Source organism: Oryctolagus cuniculus, chromosome 12, assembly GCF_964237555.1.
Source record: "Oryctolagus cuniculus chromosome 12, mOryCun1.1, whole genome shotgun sequence".
In the NCBI taxonomy this organism is placed as follows: Eukaryota; Metazoa; Chordata; class Mammalia; order Lagomorpha; family Leporidae; genus Oryctolagus; species Oryctolagus cuniculus.
Window position 1 is genome coordinate 74,465,295 of NC_091443.1, and position 17,969 is coordinate 74,483,263.

The 17,969-nt window shown below is 50.0% G+C and overlaps 1 protein-coding gene across 1 annotated transcript in view; it reads left to right on the top strand.

The window, feature by feature from the left end:
* Window positions 1-407: 407 nt before the first annotated feature.
* TMOD2 (tropomodulin 2) overlaps window positions 408-17,969 on the top strand; it is a 58,464-nt gene continuing 40,902 nt past the window's right edge. Inside the window, exons 1-2 of the mRNA XM_002717767.5 lie at window positions 408-547; window positions 17,069-17,262. Coding sequence (XP_002717813.1) covers window positions 17,137-17,262 — 126 coding nt within the window. The 5' untranslated portion in view covers window positions 408-547; window positions 17,069-17,136. The remainder of the gene's footprint in view (window positions 548-17,068; window positions 17,263-17,969) is intronic.

Sequence of the window (17,969 nt, forward strand, 5' to 3'; positions counted from 1 at the left end):
GGCAACCTCGGGGCGACCTCGTCGAACCCCGCCTTGCTCGTCGCCTTCTTCCCTGCATCTCGCCCAGCTCCTCCCGCCCGCTCCCAGGCAAGCACACCAGGGAGTCCCGGGCTCTCCCTGGGCCGGATGGGAACGAGGGGTGACCACGCGCAAAGCTGCCCACTCGCCCAAACGCTCCTCACAAGCCCTGGCCACGCACCCTGTCCTCAAAGCAGCCGCGCGGCCTCGCCCCAGCCGAGGCCGCCCTCCGGCGCACCGCCGACACCTGCCGGAGACACGCAGAGGCGCGCACGCGCGCGCGCGGGGTGCGGAGTCCCGGGCCGCGGCCGCCCGGGCGGGGGTCCCGCCTGCGCGCGCCGCCGGGAACTACGCTTCCCAGCCTGCCCCGCTGCAGCCGCGCGCCCCGCGCCGCGCCCGGCCGGGAGCCGCCTGTTGATCGCCGCGCTCGCCCCGGCCGCGGCGCCGCCCCAGCTCTGCCCGCCGCGCTCCCGCCGGGCTGACGGACGCACGCCCAGTACCGCCGGCTCCGGGATGGGCGCACGGACTGGTGAGCGCGCCGGGGGCGGGTGGGGGCCTGCCGGGGCCCGCCGCGGTCTGCAGCCGCCGCGCCCGCTCTGCCCGCTGGAGGATGCTCCGCGGCGTGGGCGCTCGGCCGGGCGGGAGGCGCAGCCAGGCTGTGGGTCCCCCGCCCCGCACTGCGGTTCCGCAGCCTCTGCAGCCCGCCGGGCCTCTGCGGCGAGGGCGCGGTCGCCTGTTCCCCCGGGCTGCGGGGCTGGGTTTTTCCACGCTGGGCTTTGTTCCCTACTTTCTCCCTTCCTTGAGCGTTTGATGTGCACGGGAGTCGCACGCCTCTGCTGTGTTGTTAACGCGAGCGACGGGGAAGCGGGCCTCTGGTCCAAGGCTTTTCTGCAGGCGCTCGGAGCTGTCACTTGCTGGAGATTCAGCCTCCGGGCAAGCGGCCTCGAGCAGGCCCTCCAGCCCGGACCTCTTTTTCTGCTTAGAGAAGTGTACGTTCGTGCACCCTGAGCCTGCTTGTATTGAACTGCAGAAATGCTTGGCTTAAAATAATAATGATAATGATAATAACAATAATAATAATAGACTCCTAATGGGAACCTTTAATTGACGTGTTCAAAAGTGGGTGCAATGCAGTCAAAATGCAAATGAGCGAAGAAGGAGGCCTTGGATGGACGCTGGGCTCCCTCGGTGCCTGGGACGCTCCCAGCCCTTGGGAAGGAGGTGAAAAGAACATAGGGGTGAGGGAGATATTTTTAAAAACCTGACTCTGGTCTTAGCTCCACTAGAAGGAGCAGCGGGACCCTGGGCGAGTGCCTTCACCCCTCCGAGCCTCTGTTTCCATGTCAGGTGGGGCGCATGGGCCCAGTGATCTCTGGACAAACCCGTGTTCTTGCAAGAACAGAGCATTGAAGAGACGAGGGTGCCCCTGTTTCTCAGCAGCCCAGAAAGCCTGGTTGTGAAGAGCAAGCAGCTTTGCCCCAACCAGAGGGAAGATTGCCAGGGGCTTAGGGGGTCTGATTGCTTTTCAAAAATGAAATACGTCCTATAGTCCCTGTCTTGTCCAACCCAGTAGTCATGTATTATGCTCCTTGTGCTGTTGGCAAAAGACTCTGAGTTGGCAGGTGGCAAGGTGGTTGTGGTTGGTTGGTTTTTAATTTGCTTTGGAGGAGGTGATGGCATCAGAGATAAAGGGCGAGTGACTCCTGGGGCTGGGCCTGAGCTCCAGTCGGAAGGCGGGAGGACGTGGGAGGATGCTGCTGGCTCATTGTCTGGAAATCCCTGCACACAGTAGAACGTGCCAGAACGCCAGCTCTGTGCAAACCCTCGCCTGACCTGCACTTCCGCTAGGGGAGGACACCTTTGAGTGGAAGGTTGCTGGGCAGCGGGATTTCCACAAGCTGCGCGGGGTCTCCCCACAGACAGCTTGGGAGCGTGGAGAGGTTAGCAGGAGCTCACCGCTGTTAACCTGATGGACACGTTCAGCAGCATTTGCAGTGAGTCTCCTGTTGTGATGCAGCAAGGCCATAGCCTGCCAAAAAGACACAGGGACCCCGGGGGATGGGCCTCATGGTTGTAGGTTAGAATACATGACATAGCCAAGAACTGAGTGGTGGGAACTTTGAAAGAATACCAAGAAAAAGACGATTTGGGGGCAAGTGGGACATGGATTGATATTGTGGCATTGCTGTTCATTTTCTTAGGGGCAGTAGTGACGCTGGGTCTCAGGGGACCACCCTTGTGGTGAAGTGTCGTGCCATCTGCAGCTTCCAGCAGTGTGGGACGGCAGAGCAAGTTCAGGAAAGCAGCAGGGGTGGCAGGGTGATGACAGTTGGTGAGACAGGATGGTATATGGGTGTTTACTGTAACATTCTTGTTACTTTTCTGGAGTTCCTTTAAAAAAAAAAAGATTTATTTACTTATTTGAAAGTGAGAGTTAGACAGAGAGAGAAGGAAAAGCAGAGAGAGAGAGGCAGAAAGAGAGAGAGGTCTTCCATTCGCTGGTTCACTCCCCAGTTGGCTGCAATGACAGCTGGAGCTGCTCCAGGAGCCAGGAGCCTCTTCCAGTCTCTAACACAGGTGCAGGGGTCCAAGCACTTGGGCCATCTTCCACTGCTTTCCCAGACCATAGCAGAGAGCTGGATCGGAAGTGGAGCAGCCAGGACACGAACCAACACCCATACAGGATGCTGGCACTGCAGGCAGCGGCTTTACCCCTTTTCTGGAGCGCCAGCCCCTTTTCTGGAGTTCTAAACCATGGGTGGGAAACATCTGGTAACCAGGGAATCACTGGGTTTGGCCCTGCCAAGGCAACGGTAGGTGGGACTTGAAATTCAATAAATCTGTAGTAGACTAATTTTTAAGTTGATAATAATTTTGTATGGCCTGCAAGTGATGTGATAACTATCCGAATGGCCCTGGGCAAAAAACAGGTTCCCCACCCCTGGTGGAGAATCACCTTTAAAAGAGACTGATAAAATCAGTGAAGAGAACAACACAGGATCGTGTGGCCAGAGGCAGACAGCTTGCTGTCCAGTCTGTGGGGAATTCCTTGACTTCAAGCTCCTGAGGTTTAAATCCTGTTGAAGGTATATATGGGATCAGGGGAAGTTCTCTTTGGTGATTCGTTTTGTCTGCTATCAATTATTTATGCTAAAGGCACCCCATCACCAAGCTACAACCTCCAAGTACAATTGCCCTTCGAATCCACTGGGGATTGCTTGACGACCCCCTTCATATCCTGAAATCTACGTATAAATCCCTTAGGTCAAATAGCAGTGTTTGCATATAATCTATACACATCCTCGCATATAGTTCAGATCACCTCTAAATTATTTGTAATACCTAATACAATGTATCTAATGTAAATGGTTGTCATACTGCATTGTTTAGGGAATGATACATGTTAGTACAGATTTTTTTCTGAATGTTTTCCTTTCTTTCTTTTTTTTTTTTTTTTAATTTATTTAAAGACAGAGTTACAGAGAGAGAAGGGGAGAGACAGAGACAGAGAGAGGTCTTCCATTCACTGGTTCACTCTCCAAATGGCCAGAATTGCCAGGGCTGGGTCACGCTGAAGCCAAAAGTTTCTTCCAGGTCTCCCACATGGTTGCAGAGGCCCAAGCACCTGGGCCATCTTCCTCTGCCTTCCGAGGTGCACCAGCAGGAAGCTGGATCAGAAGTAGAGCAGCCGGGCCTCAAACTGGTACCCATATGGGATGCCAGCATCTCAAGCAAAAGCCTAAGTTGTTACACCACAACGCCGGCCCCTGGAATGTTTTATTTCCATGGCTGGTTGAATCTGCATCTTGCAGTATATGCAGCCGGAGGGCTAACTGTGTTAGTAATTCCCCCAAACCTCAGAAATCCTAGCCCTACCCAAGAATCATCTTGAATGCACTGTTCCTTCCTTCTGTACATCTGAGATCTGTCAGCAAGAAAGGAAACTTGAGAACGTAGGGAGTGATTCTGTTAAGTTTGAGTTAGGGTAGTGTTGGGGAAAGGATGGATTCATTTATTATTTATTTTTTGAAAGGCAGGAATACAGAGAAAGACGGAGAAAGAGAGAGATCTTCTATCTGCTGATTTACTCTCCAAATGGCTACTATGGCTGGGGCTGGGACAGGCCAAAGTCTGGAGCCAGGAGCTTCTTCTGGGTCTCCCATGTGGATACAGGGGCCCAAGCACTTGGGCCATCAGGTGCATTAGCAGGGAGCTGAATTGGAAGAGGAGGAGCCAGGACTCGATGGTGCTGCAGGCAGAGACTTAACCTGGGACACCACAGCATTGGCCCCTGAATCTGTATTTTCATAGATTCTAAGTTGTGCAGGGAAGTTCTTGTGCAAATGCGTAAGACATTTCCTGTTAGCACACCAACAAGACAGAACCAGTACCAGATGCAACACTGAATCTCTTCTGCAGAATCCTCTGCTGCAAAACTATTTTCTATGCCTGAATGTATATGTGTGTATTTATACATGAAAATTTTAATTTAAGGTATATACACTTGCATGACCAAGATAATAAATGTGTGTATATTTCTGAATCTCTAAATCAGTGTTTTCCAAAAATATATACGATGTTAATAGGTATTCAAAGAAAGTACCTAGTCAGATTTGGGGAAGCAAAGAAGAAAGGATGTGTTTCTTCTTGAATTTTCAGAGCCTTTCATGGGTTAGTAATCACTGTGCATGGGTTGAAGTTGGGGTGGGAATGACTGACTCTAGGTCACAGTATGAAATGTTTCCCAAATTGTGTGTAATAGAAAAACACAGAGAGCCTAGTGTTGCCTGGCACCAGTTTTGGGAAACACTGCCTTTAGCGCATTTTGGGGTGTATGGTCAGGATAGTTGGAGAAGTGTTAGGTCATACATGTTTGTAACTTATGCTTCCTGTAACCTACAGATTTGAATGCAAATTCAGTTTCTGGTTCTGGTGGATAACTCTTTGACCACAGTCTGCTTGTCCAACTTTAATTTCCCATTTCTCCCCATCAACTCTCCTGCTTAGTACTTGTATATGCCGGTCCATTTTTATTTTCAGTACATGAAAAAGCCATTTAGATGTAACTCCGCAGGTTTTGCTGGTGTGTGAAGTGAGATGACCTGCTGAGCCCTGGCTCTTCAGTGGAGCTAAGATAGCACCTTTCCTCCTCAAGTCAGTTGGGTTCCTGGCCTTGGCCTTGTTTCTCAGCACAGCCTTCTTCAAAGCTGTGACTTACTGCTCTTTCTGCTCTTATTAATGCCTGCCTCATTAATGATTTCTTTCACATGCATCCTCAGTATTTCTGAATGCCCCTGGTGACAGCTGAGTGCAGTGGGAATGATGTCAACCCTGGGACTGTGAGTGACAGGAGCTTCTGAAACAGTCACAAGGCCAGCTGTGCCAAGCCTGACATGGGGAGCAAGGAAGCTGAGGTTCCAGCCCCAAGAAGGAACCGGGAGGATTCTGTCGCAGTGGTTGGACAGGTCTGGAGTCTATCGAGTAGGGCTGCTATTCATCCCCATTATTTAGAGACGGGCTTTCTGATTGGGCAGTTGCTAAATGCTTTTCCCCTTGATAAGCAGCCGCTGTGAGTCAAGGTGTACACAGAACCCACAGGTCATAACAAAACACAGATCAAAGGCTACCTGGTAGGCAGATGCCAATGAAGGAGACAGACTAAGTGGGTCAGAGACCACATGAGAACGCAGAAGCCAGGAGGGTACCTGAATCAAAGGACAAAGAGCAGGCAGTCCTTGGTGCCGGTTGGGAAGGTGGAAGCCCTTAGGTTTCCAAATACAAGTTGAGGGGACACAGTTACCACAGCTGGGCAGTTAAAAACCAGAAAGGCACGGATATACCTAAGTGGACAGCAGGAGGTAGACAGAGTTCATGAAACAGGAATTTCTCAGAAAGAGGGACCAGGCAGCAGCGGGAATAGGCTCCATCAGCAGAATTGTAAGCCACGAGGAGTCTGGGCAGAGAATAAGACAACCATGTGGAAGAGCCTCTGCCTCAACCACAGAGTCTCCTGTCTGTCTGCTGCCGAAGTGGAAACCTGTCTCACTGGCCAGCCCACACTGTGGCAGCTCACGACGACACCTAGTGATGCCAACCCAAGGTTCTCAGAGGAAAGTACCTCTCTATGGTCAACAGTCCCTAACAAGGAAAACAAGGAGAGAATGAATGCCCTAGGGAAGATTATTCCCAGTGCAAGGACAAAAGAGAATAGTTGAGACTGGGAGATTGTGTGCATGGGGCCTTGTACCTGGTACACACGTGTCACCTTCAGCTTTACTTCTGCCTCCATGTACTGGTCTCTGTCAGTTTTACAGAGGCTGCAGAGATGTCGCTTGCACACATGGCTGCGCCATCAGACCCTGGACCAGTTGACTCCAATGCCCATGCTTTAGTCTTCTGTGTCTTTCTAAACCTGGAGGGGAGCAGTCACTAGTGGGCACATTGTTACAGAAGGGAGCTGTTTTCAAACATAGCTTAAGCTCTGAAAGTTTTTAGGATGTAAGATAGGGGAAGGTAAGTACGCATGGTCTCATATACCAGCTCTTCATTCTGGAAAGGTTTGCTCTTCATTCCCCTTTCAGCTCGCTCCTTCCCACTGCCTTCTATATGAGCATCTACAAGCTTTCCATTAGTCACCTTTTCATTATCGCAGTGAGGTACCTGAGGCCTATGAAAGAGGTTTATTTTGGCTTGTGGTTCTGAAGGATCACAGTCCAAGATCAAGAGAGGTCATTGGTTTGGCCTCTGGTGATGGCATTTTTGATGGTAGAATCTAGAAGTGGCAAAGAGACAGGGAGTGCACAGATCTAGCCATCATCTCTTTGTAAAGCCACTGGAATTCAACCATTGGTCATTGCCCTAGCGACCTAGACCAAAGTCTCCACCTTTAAACAGTGTAATTGGGTTAGACGTCCACTTTCTTAGTATCCTTAACATAAGACTTTGGGTCTACATTTTTGGGTTCAGGGGGACAGCTCTTCAAGCCATGGCCCCTTGCTATATTTTTCGCCTGAGATTCCTTCCTTTCCCACCTCATTCTCTGTCCTTCATCCTCAGCAAGTGTTTCCCAGCATGTGGCAGGCACATTTGGTTGTTTAAGAAAGTCAGCTATCTGCACATCAGATAGCTAAATTCCAAAGCTTGGGCTATAGCTGGTCCATCTTTGTGTTTGCCCTGTAGCTAGAAACAAATGAAATATATAGGATCAATTCCTGTTTTGCTGGAGGCTACACTGATAAGCTAAGTTTGTCCTAATTTGCTAGATTTAGAAAACATACATTTGGCTCTCGCACAAATGGATTCACTGTTTAAAAAATATTGTGGAATATTGACGATATATGAGTACAAAAAGGAGTGGCTAACTAGCTCTCAGTTACCAGCATCTCCCCCCACTTAGGAGTAAATCATCGCCAGTGCATTGAAGCCACGAGTCCCCCTTCACCCATGGAACTCCCCACCCTCCCATGGCAGTGTCTCCGCCTCCATGGCGGGCCCCATAGCGTTCCTCCATGTGTATACACATATGCTCCTAAGAAATTCACAGCACTGCGGACCTGCTTAGAAAACGTCTCACTTGGTTTTCTTAGGAGTATTTTTTCTTTGTTTACTCTTTTGGATAAATGAGTCTTTGGTTCCATTTGGCTGCCTGACTGGGCTTTGGTTCTGTCTTTATGTGTAGGTGGGGCCAAAAGGCTGAGCACTCCATGTTGGATCTTACTCTCCTCTTCTGCGCCGCAGTCCAGTGAGTGAGGGGCTAGACAGAGGGGCACAGAAAGCCGCCCTCCTTCTTTTCCTCCCCAGGACTTGTATCTCCAGGCACCTGGAAGAGTTGTTTAAGGGCCCACAGTCGCCCTCCCAAGGGCTCAGTTCTTCCCCCTGCTTTTCCTTCTTCCTCCGTGTCTCTACCCACTGGACTCCAGGGAGCCCGTGTGGCGTGTGCTTCGCTCTGTGCATGCCTCGGGATCTTGTTGCGCCTTGAATGCTTGCTACGGGACAGGGCTCTGCCAGGAGCAAGGCTGCAGCCGTGCTTGGCAGACTTCCCAGGGAGCTTCTCTAACAGCAGGCAAAGGTGAACACCTGCCGGGCCGGGGCGGGGGCGCAGCAGCTGGCCCTGAGCCAGAAATCTCAGATTTGGCTTTCAAAGCTGTCAGAACTCTGTGTGCTTCTCCACAGTGTACCCTTGTTTAAAAAAAAAAAAAAAAAAAAAAAACACACACACACACAGTGACCAAATCTTCCAGTTGAAATAGAAAGACATGCACACACCCCCAGCCTTTTTTGTTGTTGTTGTTTTTGTCTTCTCTGGCTTTGAAAACCCCTGCTACATGGGCACAATGATTTGTTTAAATGGGCACTGTTACGTGGTATTGATGTGTTACTGTAGTTACTTATATTTCATGCCATTAAGCTCAGAGAGCGTGGGTTATCATTTGCTTTGTTCACAGCTGTGGTCCCAGCAGTGTCTAGAAAAGGTGGGCTTTCAAGAAGTATGGTTGAATGAAGGCACCAGTGCGCCCTGAGCTGGAGAAGCCCGGGATGTAATTATCCTCACATCCCCTTGTCATCCTGGAGTTTGTGGTGTAGCTGGAGAGAGCTCCACATATGTAACATAGTAAAATGATAATCAGAGTAAAGGATGAACAGAGGGTGGGCGACATAGGCCGTGCAGATTTAGGCAGAGAAGCAACGTCTGTGGGCTTAGGTGAGCTCTGAAGATTCCGTGGTCAGGAGTGGAGGCAGTGGGTGCAGTAGAAAATGACTCTGGGCCAGCGCCACGGCTCAATAGGCTAATCCTCTGCTTTGCAGCGCCAGCACACTGGGTTCTACCGGTCGGGGCGCCGGATTCTGTCCCGGTTGCCCCTCTTCCAGGCCAGCTCTCTGCTGTGGCCCGGGAGTGCAGTGGAGGATGGCCCAAGTGCTTGGGCCCTGTACCCCATGGGAGACCAGGAGAAGCACCTGGCTCCTGCCATTGGATCAGCGCAATGCGCCGGCCATGGCGGCCATTGGAGGGTGAACCAATGGCAAAAGGAAGACCTTTCTCTCTGTCTCTCTCTCTCACTGTCCACTCTGCCTGTCCAAAAAAAAAAGTGACTCTGTGGGTCACTTCACCTCTCTAAGCTCATTCCCTCCCTTTGACCTTTGCTGCACAGTGTTTATTGAGTACCTCCTCTGCGTTGAGACCCATGTTAGAATCCAGTATTTTATCAGTGAATAAAACTGATAACAATCCTCACCCTTGCGGAGATTAGCAGAGAAGATAGAGCTAACACAGTAACTGTGCTAAAGCCAAGGGCAGCTGTGAGCTAAGGGGCAACATGGGAGTGGGGAGTGACCCCGACCTTGTCTTGGGGCCTGAACAAGGCCTCCCTGAGGCCGTGAGGCTCGTGCTGAGACCAGAGTAAGATTGCAGTTGGCCGGAGGAGGGGGGTGGTAAGAGTGCTCCGAGCAGAGGGAACAGCAAGAGGCATGATGCAGTTGCTGGATGGGGTCCAGGAGGCGATGGGGAGCACAATGCAGGGTGAGGCTGACAAGGATGACAGAGGCCAGACTGCGAATCTGAGCCTTATCCTCCAGGCAGTGGGAAGCCACTGGAAGATTTTAAGTAACTGGAATGGAGTTGCTTGAAAAGATCGTTGTGGCCATTAGTACAGAGAATGCGTTGGTAAGGCTGGGTGTGGGCACTGTGGAGGAGTGAACTAGGTGGATTCTCAATAATTTTTATTAAGATTTTATTTGTTTGAGAGGCAGAGTTACTGACAAAGAGAAGGAGAGACAGAGAAAAAGGTCTTCCACCCTCTGGTCCATTCCCTAAATGGCTGCAATGGCTGGAGTTGGGCTGAACCAAAGGCAGTAGCTTCCTCCAGGTCTCCCACTTGGGTGCAGAGGCCCAAGCACTTGGGCCATCCTCCACTGCCCTCCCAGGCTGTTGCAGGGAGCTGGATTAGAAGAGGAGTAGCCAGGACATGAACCAGGGCTCAGATGGGTGGCTGGTGCCGCAGTCTGAGCTTAGCCTACCACACCACAGCATCGGCCCCATCTCAACACCTTTTAAGTAAGGACAGGATTTGGCAGTTGATGAGTGGGGAAGAAACAAGGCAGAGAAGATAGCAAGGATGCTTTTCGGGTTTCTTGGCCAGCTTCCTGGATTGGGAAAGATGATGTGAGCACTTCTGACACGTATGAGTTTTCTGAGGCGGCCAAGGGAGATGTGAGTTAGACTGTGGGAAATACATGGATCCAGCCCTCAGGATCAAAGTCTGGGATGAAAACATAGATTTTACAGATGTCAGAATACAGATGATCATTAAAACTGGGGGCAGATGAGCTCTCCCAGAGAGAATCTGTACTACGAGGACAGAATTTCTAAGACAAGACCTTGAAGGTTGCCAGTATTTAGGTGGAGAAAGAGGAATTGCCAAAAAGAGACCAAAAAGGAGTGTTCAGAGAAAGAGGAGAGAAATCGTCCATGTTGCTGGGTCACTCAGCTCTGGACTTCTATGGCCCTGCAGAGCTGGGATCTGAGCCAGGCCTCAACAGCAGAGCACATTGGATAGGCCCTGAAAACAGAGAAGGGCATTGCAAGTAGTGTGGCTGTGTCGGCCAGCTTCCCAATGAGAGGCAGAGGATACGCCGAGACGGGATAGTTTGAGAAAATGTTAGTAACCAGGGCATTTACAGGGTTGTGGGGAGGGGATAGGAGATCCAGAGCTCTGGCAGTACTCTCAGCAGGGACCCTTCACCACCCCAAGGCCTAAAGTCAGCCAGGGGAGGGTGTGCACAAACAGGGCTGCCTGTTGGGAGACGTGGCCTCCTGCAGCCAACCTTCCTCTCCGCCCACCTCTCCTTTCCTGCTTGTGGCCAAACAGAAGCCAGAAAGGACGGGAAGCCATTGATGCGGTCTGACCAGATCAGCGTCCTGGGGCAGAGCAGGGTGGCGAGTGGGTGCGGAAGGGCAAAGAGCAGATGTCCTGAGTGGTTTATCTTGGGAACCAAATGTTCAGGGAGGGGCGTATACTCTTTCCTATGGCCCTGTAACAGAGTTAGTGGCCTAAACACAAATGTGTTATCTTACCATTTTGGAGGTACGACGTCTGGCATAGATCTCACTGGTTATGTGGAGTTGTCAGTGGAGCCTCCAGAAGGCAGAATCCGTCCCTAGCCTTTCCCAGCGCAAGGGGCTGCCGAAGCCAGAAGTCACATCGCTGTTCCCCTCTGTTTGTGTTGCCACAGCTCCTTCTCTGACTCTTCTCCCTGCTTCTTCCAGCTCTTAGGAGCTGTTCGCGTTAGAGGAGACCCATCCAAATAATCAGGGTGAATGGCTCCATTTGAAAATTCTTAATGTAAATCATACCCACGAAAAATACCATACCCACAGGTCTGGGGAGTAGGACGTGGACATCTTTAGGGGCCATGATTCTGCCTCCCACAGGGAGTGGATAAGCCATTTTTCCTGGAGTGGAGGGATGAAGGGCAGATTAAAGCCAGATCTGGGGAGTCTGGGATGCTAGGCTGAGCTTCCTTCCGCAGACAAGAGGGAGCTCTTCCATGTTCTTAACCAGGGCAGTGGCTTATGGGCAGTGTTAAGACGAGCCCATCCTAGTGCTCTGGCTGCTTTAGAGGGTAGACCTGAAACCTTTGCAGATGCAGTTAGAATAGTCCAGGCAAGAAGGAATAGGGGTCCAGAATGAGAGTGAAGAGAAGGGATCGTGTGAAAAGTGCTGTACCACAGGCATCTGCAGAACTGCCAGCCAGCGGGACATGGAAGGGAGGGTTGGTGAACACTGGAAGTCGCTAACTGACAGCAAATGTATTGCAGGGGGAGATGAGGATCTGGGGGTTAGATTTAGGAATCTTGCATAGAAATACAAATAGAAGCTTATCAGCTCAACAATACCACCCATTTGAAAGCACACCAATATGTTATGTAACATCGAAAAAAAATACTGTCAATTAAAATACGACACATGCTTTCTGAAAAACACAATTTCACTTCATTAAAAGAGGTGTTTTAAAAGACCTCCACAAAGATATTTTGAAATCTTTTTATTGAGGTGTAGTTGGTGTACGATAAAGTGCACATTTTCAAGTGTGCACTTTGATGGGGTGTGACCTATGCATGTACCTGCCATATGGTGCATATGCTATCACCATCAAGGTAGTGAACAAGCCCCCAGAGTTTCCCATGTGCCTTTAACTTCTCCCACCTCTCTCCCAGCCCTCAGCAGCTGCTGGCTTCTGTCATATAGATTAGTCTACATTTTCTAAAGTTTTATGTAAAGGAAATTGTGTACCTGCTTTTGGGCCTGACTTCTTCCATTCATTATAATTATTTTGCGGTTCATCCACGTTGTGTCCATCAGTGTTTCATTGTTCTCTGTCACTGAGAAGTACTCCATTATGTGGACTCCCACAGTTTGTGTATCTGTTCACCTGCTAATGATCACTCAGGCTGTGTGCAGGCTTTGGCAGTTACAAAGAAACATGCACCAAATATACTTTTCAAAACCATGTATCTTTCCTATGCATACAGAAAAGCAAAAATGTAAGTGAAATGAATAGCTTGATATTCTTCACATTCAGAGTCCAACTTTTTTTTTTTTAAGATTTATTTATTTTATTTGAAAGGCAGAGGGACCAGTGCTGTGGTGCAGCAAGTTAAAGCCCTGGCCTCAGTGCCGGAATCCCATATGGGTGTGGGTTCAAGTCTTGGCTGCTCCACTTTGGATCCAGCTCCCTGCTAATGCACCTGGAAAAGCAGTAGAAGGTGGCCCAAGTGCTTGGACCCCTGCATCCACGTGGGAGACCCGGAAGAAGCTCCTGGCTCCTGGCTTCGGATCAGCTCAGCACTGGCCATGCCGTGAACCAGCATATGGAAAACCTCTCTCTTTGAGAGACTGTCTTTCAAATAAATAAAATAAATCTTTAAAAAAAAAAAAGAAAGAAAGAAAGGCAGAATTACAGAAAGAGAGACAGAGACAGAGTTCTTATATTCTCTGGTTCACTCCCCAAATGGCTTCAATGGGTGGAGCTGGGCTGGTCCAAAGCCAGGATCCAGGAGCTTCTTCCAGGTCTCCCATGTGGATGCAGGGGCCCAAGGACTTGAGGCATCCTCTGCTGCTTTCCCAGGCACATTAACAGGGAGCTGGATTGGAAGTAGAGCAGCTGGGTCTCGAGCTGGTGCCTTTATGTGATGATAGTGTCATAGGCAGTGGCTTTACCAGCTGCACCACTGTGCCAGCCCCAGTAGCCCAATTTTTTAAGTCACTTTTTTTTTTTTTTTTTTTTGACAGGCAGAGTGGACAGTGAGAGAGAGAGACAGAGAGAAAGGTCTTCCTTTGCCATTGGTTCACCCTCCAATGGCCGCCGCGGCCGGCGCGCTGCGGCCGGCGCACCGCACTGATCCGATGGCAGGAGCCAGGAGCCAGGAGCCAGGTGCTTTTCCTGGTCTCCCATGGGGTGCAGGGCCCAAGCACTTGGGCCATCCTCCACTGCACTCCCTGGCCACAGCAGAGGGCTGGCCTGGAAGAGGGGCAACCGGGACAGAATCCGGCGCCCCGACCGGGACTAGAACCCGGTGTGCCGGTGCCGCAAGGCGGAGGATTAGCCTAGTGAGCCGCGGCGCCGGCCTTAAGTCACTTTTTGACTCATAGACAATATCTGTTTTGTCCCCCACTAAGTATATCCCCTGTGCCACTAAGGGTTAATTGAGTTAAAATAAAAATTTGGGTTGATTGGTATAACAATCTTGAAAAGAGCTGAAAGCCGTTGGTTGTGGGCACCTCAGCCTACTCTGAAATTATGTGGAACTACTCTGTTGTGGACCTTCCTTTGGGAGTGCTGCTCCTCACACCTGCATCGCCACCTCCCCACAGTGGTTTTCTTCCTGGGCTTAGAAAGAGCATTCAGGGGCCAGTGCTGTGGCATAGCAGATAAAGCTGTCACCTGCAGCACCAGCTTCCCAAATGGGTACCAGTTCAAGTCCTGGCTGCTCCTCTTCCAATCCAGCTCCCTGTTAATGCACATGGGAAAGCAGCAAAGGATGGCCCAAGTGTTTGGGCCCCTGTATTCATGTGGGAGACCTGGAAGAAGCTCTTGGCTCCTAGCTCTGGCCTGGCTTTTGCAGCCATTTGAAGAGTGAACCAGTAGATGGAAGATTGAGTCTCTCTCCCTCTCTCTCTCTCTCTCTCTGCCTCCACTTCTGCCTCTCCTTCTCGGTAACTCTGACTTTCAAATAAATAAATAAATCTTACGGAAAAAAAAAAAGCGCATCCAGCTGTTGGCCCTGAGGTTTCCTTGTAGCTTGCCAGCACCTATTCTGTGAATTTTAAAGACGATGCTCCTAATGTTTATGTGTATCCAGGCACTGGCAAATGCATCTTGCCTTGTTGCTGGATTGTAAGCCACATCTCAGTTTCAGAATGTTCAATGCAGTCACCTTAGACACCATTAATGCTGGTATTTCACCTTGTTCATTTGATGGTTAAGTGCTGGGTTGATGAGATCCTTGTCCAGTGTCACACAATAATTAGTGGTAGCTGGGGCCAGAACATGATATGTGCTCCCCTGATGTTAGTAGGACTTGTGCTTGTTTGGTTTCTATTGGAATACAGCAACTGAAATTTAAAAGGAGGGCTTATGAATGAGAAAGAATTGCATTGCATGTGAAGAGACTAAACTAACTAGGAAGCCACAGCCTGACCATTCTGAGTACTTGGATTACTAAGGGATGGGAGTGACATTCTCTGTCCCTGCACGGCCCACCTGCAGCCTGTCTCTCCCCTCACTGCTCAGTGTTCGGTCTTTCCGTCTGCGTGCCTTACACAAAACATCTCCCATTTACAAGTTGTGGTGACTTTGCAGGCCCAACAGAATGAATTCCCATTCTGCACCCATGCCCCATCTTTGTCTTGGTTCTTTCCTCTCCCTCCCCATGGGCCCTCTCCTCCAGCCACACGCCAATGTCATGTACTTTCATACCTCCATTCATGCTGTTCTTCTAGAATGGCCCCTGTACACTCATGTCCACCTCATGACTGCTTCCTTCAAGGCTCAGACACAACCTCTTTCTCACAGTTTCCTTCAACCCCCCTCCCCCAACTTTATCTAGTAATGAGTCCATCATGTGGTTTGATTTCCCATTAACAAAAATTTATTTGATGGGGCCGGCACTGTGGCGTAGATGGTTAACACCCTGGCCTGCAATGCCAGCATCCTATATGGGCGTTGGTTCAAGTCCCAGCTGCTCCTCTTCTGATCCAGCTCTCTGCTATGGACTGGGAAAGCGGTGGAAGATGGCCCAAGTCCTTGGGCCCCTGCACCCACATGGGAGACCTGGAAGAAGTTCCTGGCTCCTGGCTTCGGATCAGTGCAACTCCGGCCGTTGCGGCCATCTGAGGAGTGAACCAGCGGATGGAAGACCTCTCTCCGTTTCTACCTCTCTCTGTAACTCTTTCAATTAAATAAAATCTTTAAAAAAATTTTGCTTGAATGGTAGAGGAGTTAGGGGTGCTGGGATCTCCCATTTGCTGATCAGTGCCCCAAATGCCTACAGCATTCCAGGCTGAAGCCAGGAGCCCAGAACTCAACCTGGGACTCCTATGTGGGTGGCAGGAACCCAAGTACTTAGGTTATTACCTGCACTATCCCAGGGCGCACATTAGCAGGAAGCTGGATCAGAAACAGAGTAGCTGGGACCTGAGCCAGGCTCTCTGACATAGGATTCCAGCATCTTAAGACTGCTGCACCAAATGCCGGCCCGCTCATGTGTTTTAAGCCAACATTGTAACTTACCTCTAGCACTTACCTGCTGTTTGTGAGTCTGTCACAGTTAACTGTGTCTCCTTGGGAGAAGGGGCCATGTCTTGTTTATCCTTGTGTTCCTGTTTTCTAGAACTATGCCTGGAAAGTGGGTGTAGAGCAGACGGTTGATTGCCGTGAAAGATCTGACCGATGTTAATATTTCCTAAGAGGACAGTCACTCAGGCACATTACTGTTTTCCTGAATGCAGTATTGTCTTTCTAGTGACGATCTGTAAAATCCTCTGCAGGGAGGAAGGTATTGAGTAAAAACTTCCCTTTGAGTGAAAGTTTAAGAGTGAGGTGGTATAAAAAAGAGGGAGTTGAAGTGAAAATGACCTAAGGGGTAAGGGAAAAGAAGTAGGGAGGATAGCAAATGAAACAACAAGAGATGGGGGCAGACATTCAGTGTAGGAGTGAAGATGCCACTTGGGACACTGACATCGCGTGTCAGAGTACCTGGGTTCAAGCCCCAGCTCCTCTCCGGATCCTAGCATCCCACAGAATAGCGCCCCGGGAAGCAGCAGGTGATGGCTTATATAGGTCCTTCTCACCCACATGGGAGGCCCAGATTGGACTAGCCTGGCCCAGCCCCAGCTGTTAGGGTTATTTGGGAAGTGAACTAGCAGATGAAGTTCTCTCCCTGTCTCTCTGCCTCTCAAATAAATAAATAATTTAAAATGTAGAATGGGAATAGAAATAGAGATAGAACGGAAGATGAAGGAAAGAGAAGTAGAACAAGGGGTGGCGTGGCCAGGATTGAGAATCTTTCTTAGTTTAAAGGCAGGGGAAGCACTGGACAATGCTTTCTCACACACACTCCAAACTCGCTCTCTCCTGAATGGATCGCATTTTGCATTCTTCACATCACTCTCTCCCTGAAAGGGCACAAGCGTGCTTCTTACAACTGACTTTCAATGAGTGCCTTGTTCTCCAGTGTTTGTCTACAGAAAGCTGGGGGAGGCAGAGTAAAGTGATGGGGAAGCACTCACTCCACTGGGGACCTCCCAGCCCTGTGGCCGCCAGCCACCTTCATCTCGGCATCGTCATCTGCTGACAGGAGTGATAACACTTGCCCAGGCTTCCTCACAGGGTGGTTGTAACGATCGAAACGAGTGACGTGACATGCACATATGAAAGCTGTCACGTTGCTGTGAAAACGGCAATAATCCTACCTTGCGGTTAAGTGATTTCACTGACAGCATGCTGTCCCGGTCACAGAAGGAAGATGCCAGTGTTTCTTTTTTCTTGGCAGTGTTCTGAGGTCTCAGGGAGCTGGCCCGCTGACACGTGCACGGCCCATGAGAAGGGCGTCCGGAAGCCATGGCCCTGCCCTTTCAGAAAGAGCTGGAGAAATACAAGAACATCGATGAAGATGAGCTGCTTGGCAAACTCTCAGAGGAGGAGCTGAAACAGTTGGAAAATGTTCTCGATGACCTAGATCCCGAGGTGAGTGACACGGAACCAGAGCAGAGCGGTTAATGAGAGCGTGGGATCAATGGCAGGCCCTGGTCCTTCAGCAACAGTGGAAATCCTTTAGCTCCAAGTGCAAATTCTGTGTCCTCCTAATTGGGTCTGAGTCACTGACTTTTCCAAATGCGCAAGTGACCGCAAAGCCACTTTCTGAGGACGGGCTAGTCGGACTTCAAACTCAGGGGAAAAGAAGGGAAGAGGAGGCACCGGAGTGCTGTGAGTCATGAGTGCTGGGTGCAGACGCCCTTGAGGTGAGCACCCTCATCCCCTCCTTATAAATGAGGAGAGAGACTGGAGCCGTAGTACACATAAGATCCCAGGCCAGACGTCAGAGATAGGTTTAAACCAGCTCTTTACCCCCAAATGCAGACTTCCAAATGCATCCATAATTCAAAATCTATCCTACAATAAAGGATAGAAGAATGACCATAGTCATAGCATCAAGTGAATATAAGTGGGGCTTCTAATATTTGTATGCGCTTTTGAAAAGCTATACCACTGATTTGTTGAGCATGCCCTTTCTTCAGCCCTTATAATAGTAATCTTTTCTTTTTTTAAAAAAGCTTTGTTTATTTATTTAGTTGAAAGAGTTTCAGAGAGAGAGAATCTTCTATCCACTGGTTCACTCCCCAAATGGCTGCAACAGCTAGCGCTGGGCCAAGCTGAAACCAGGAGCCTCGTCT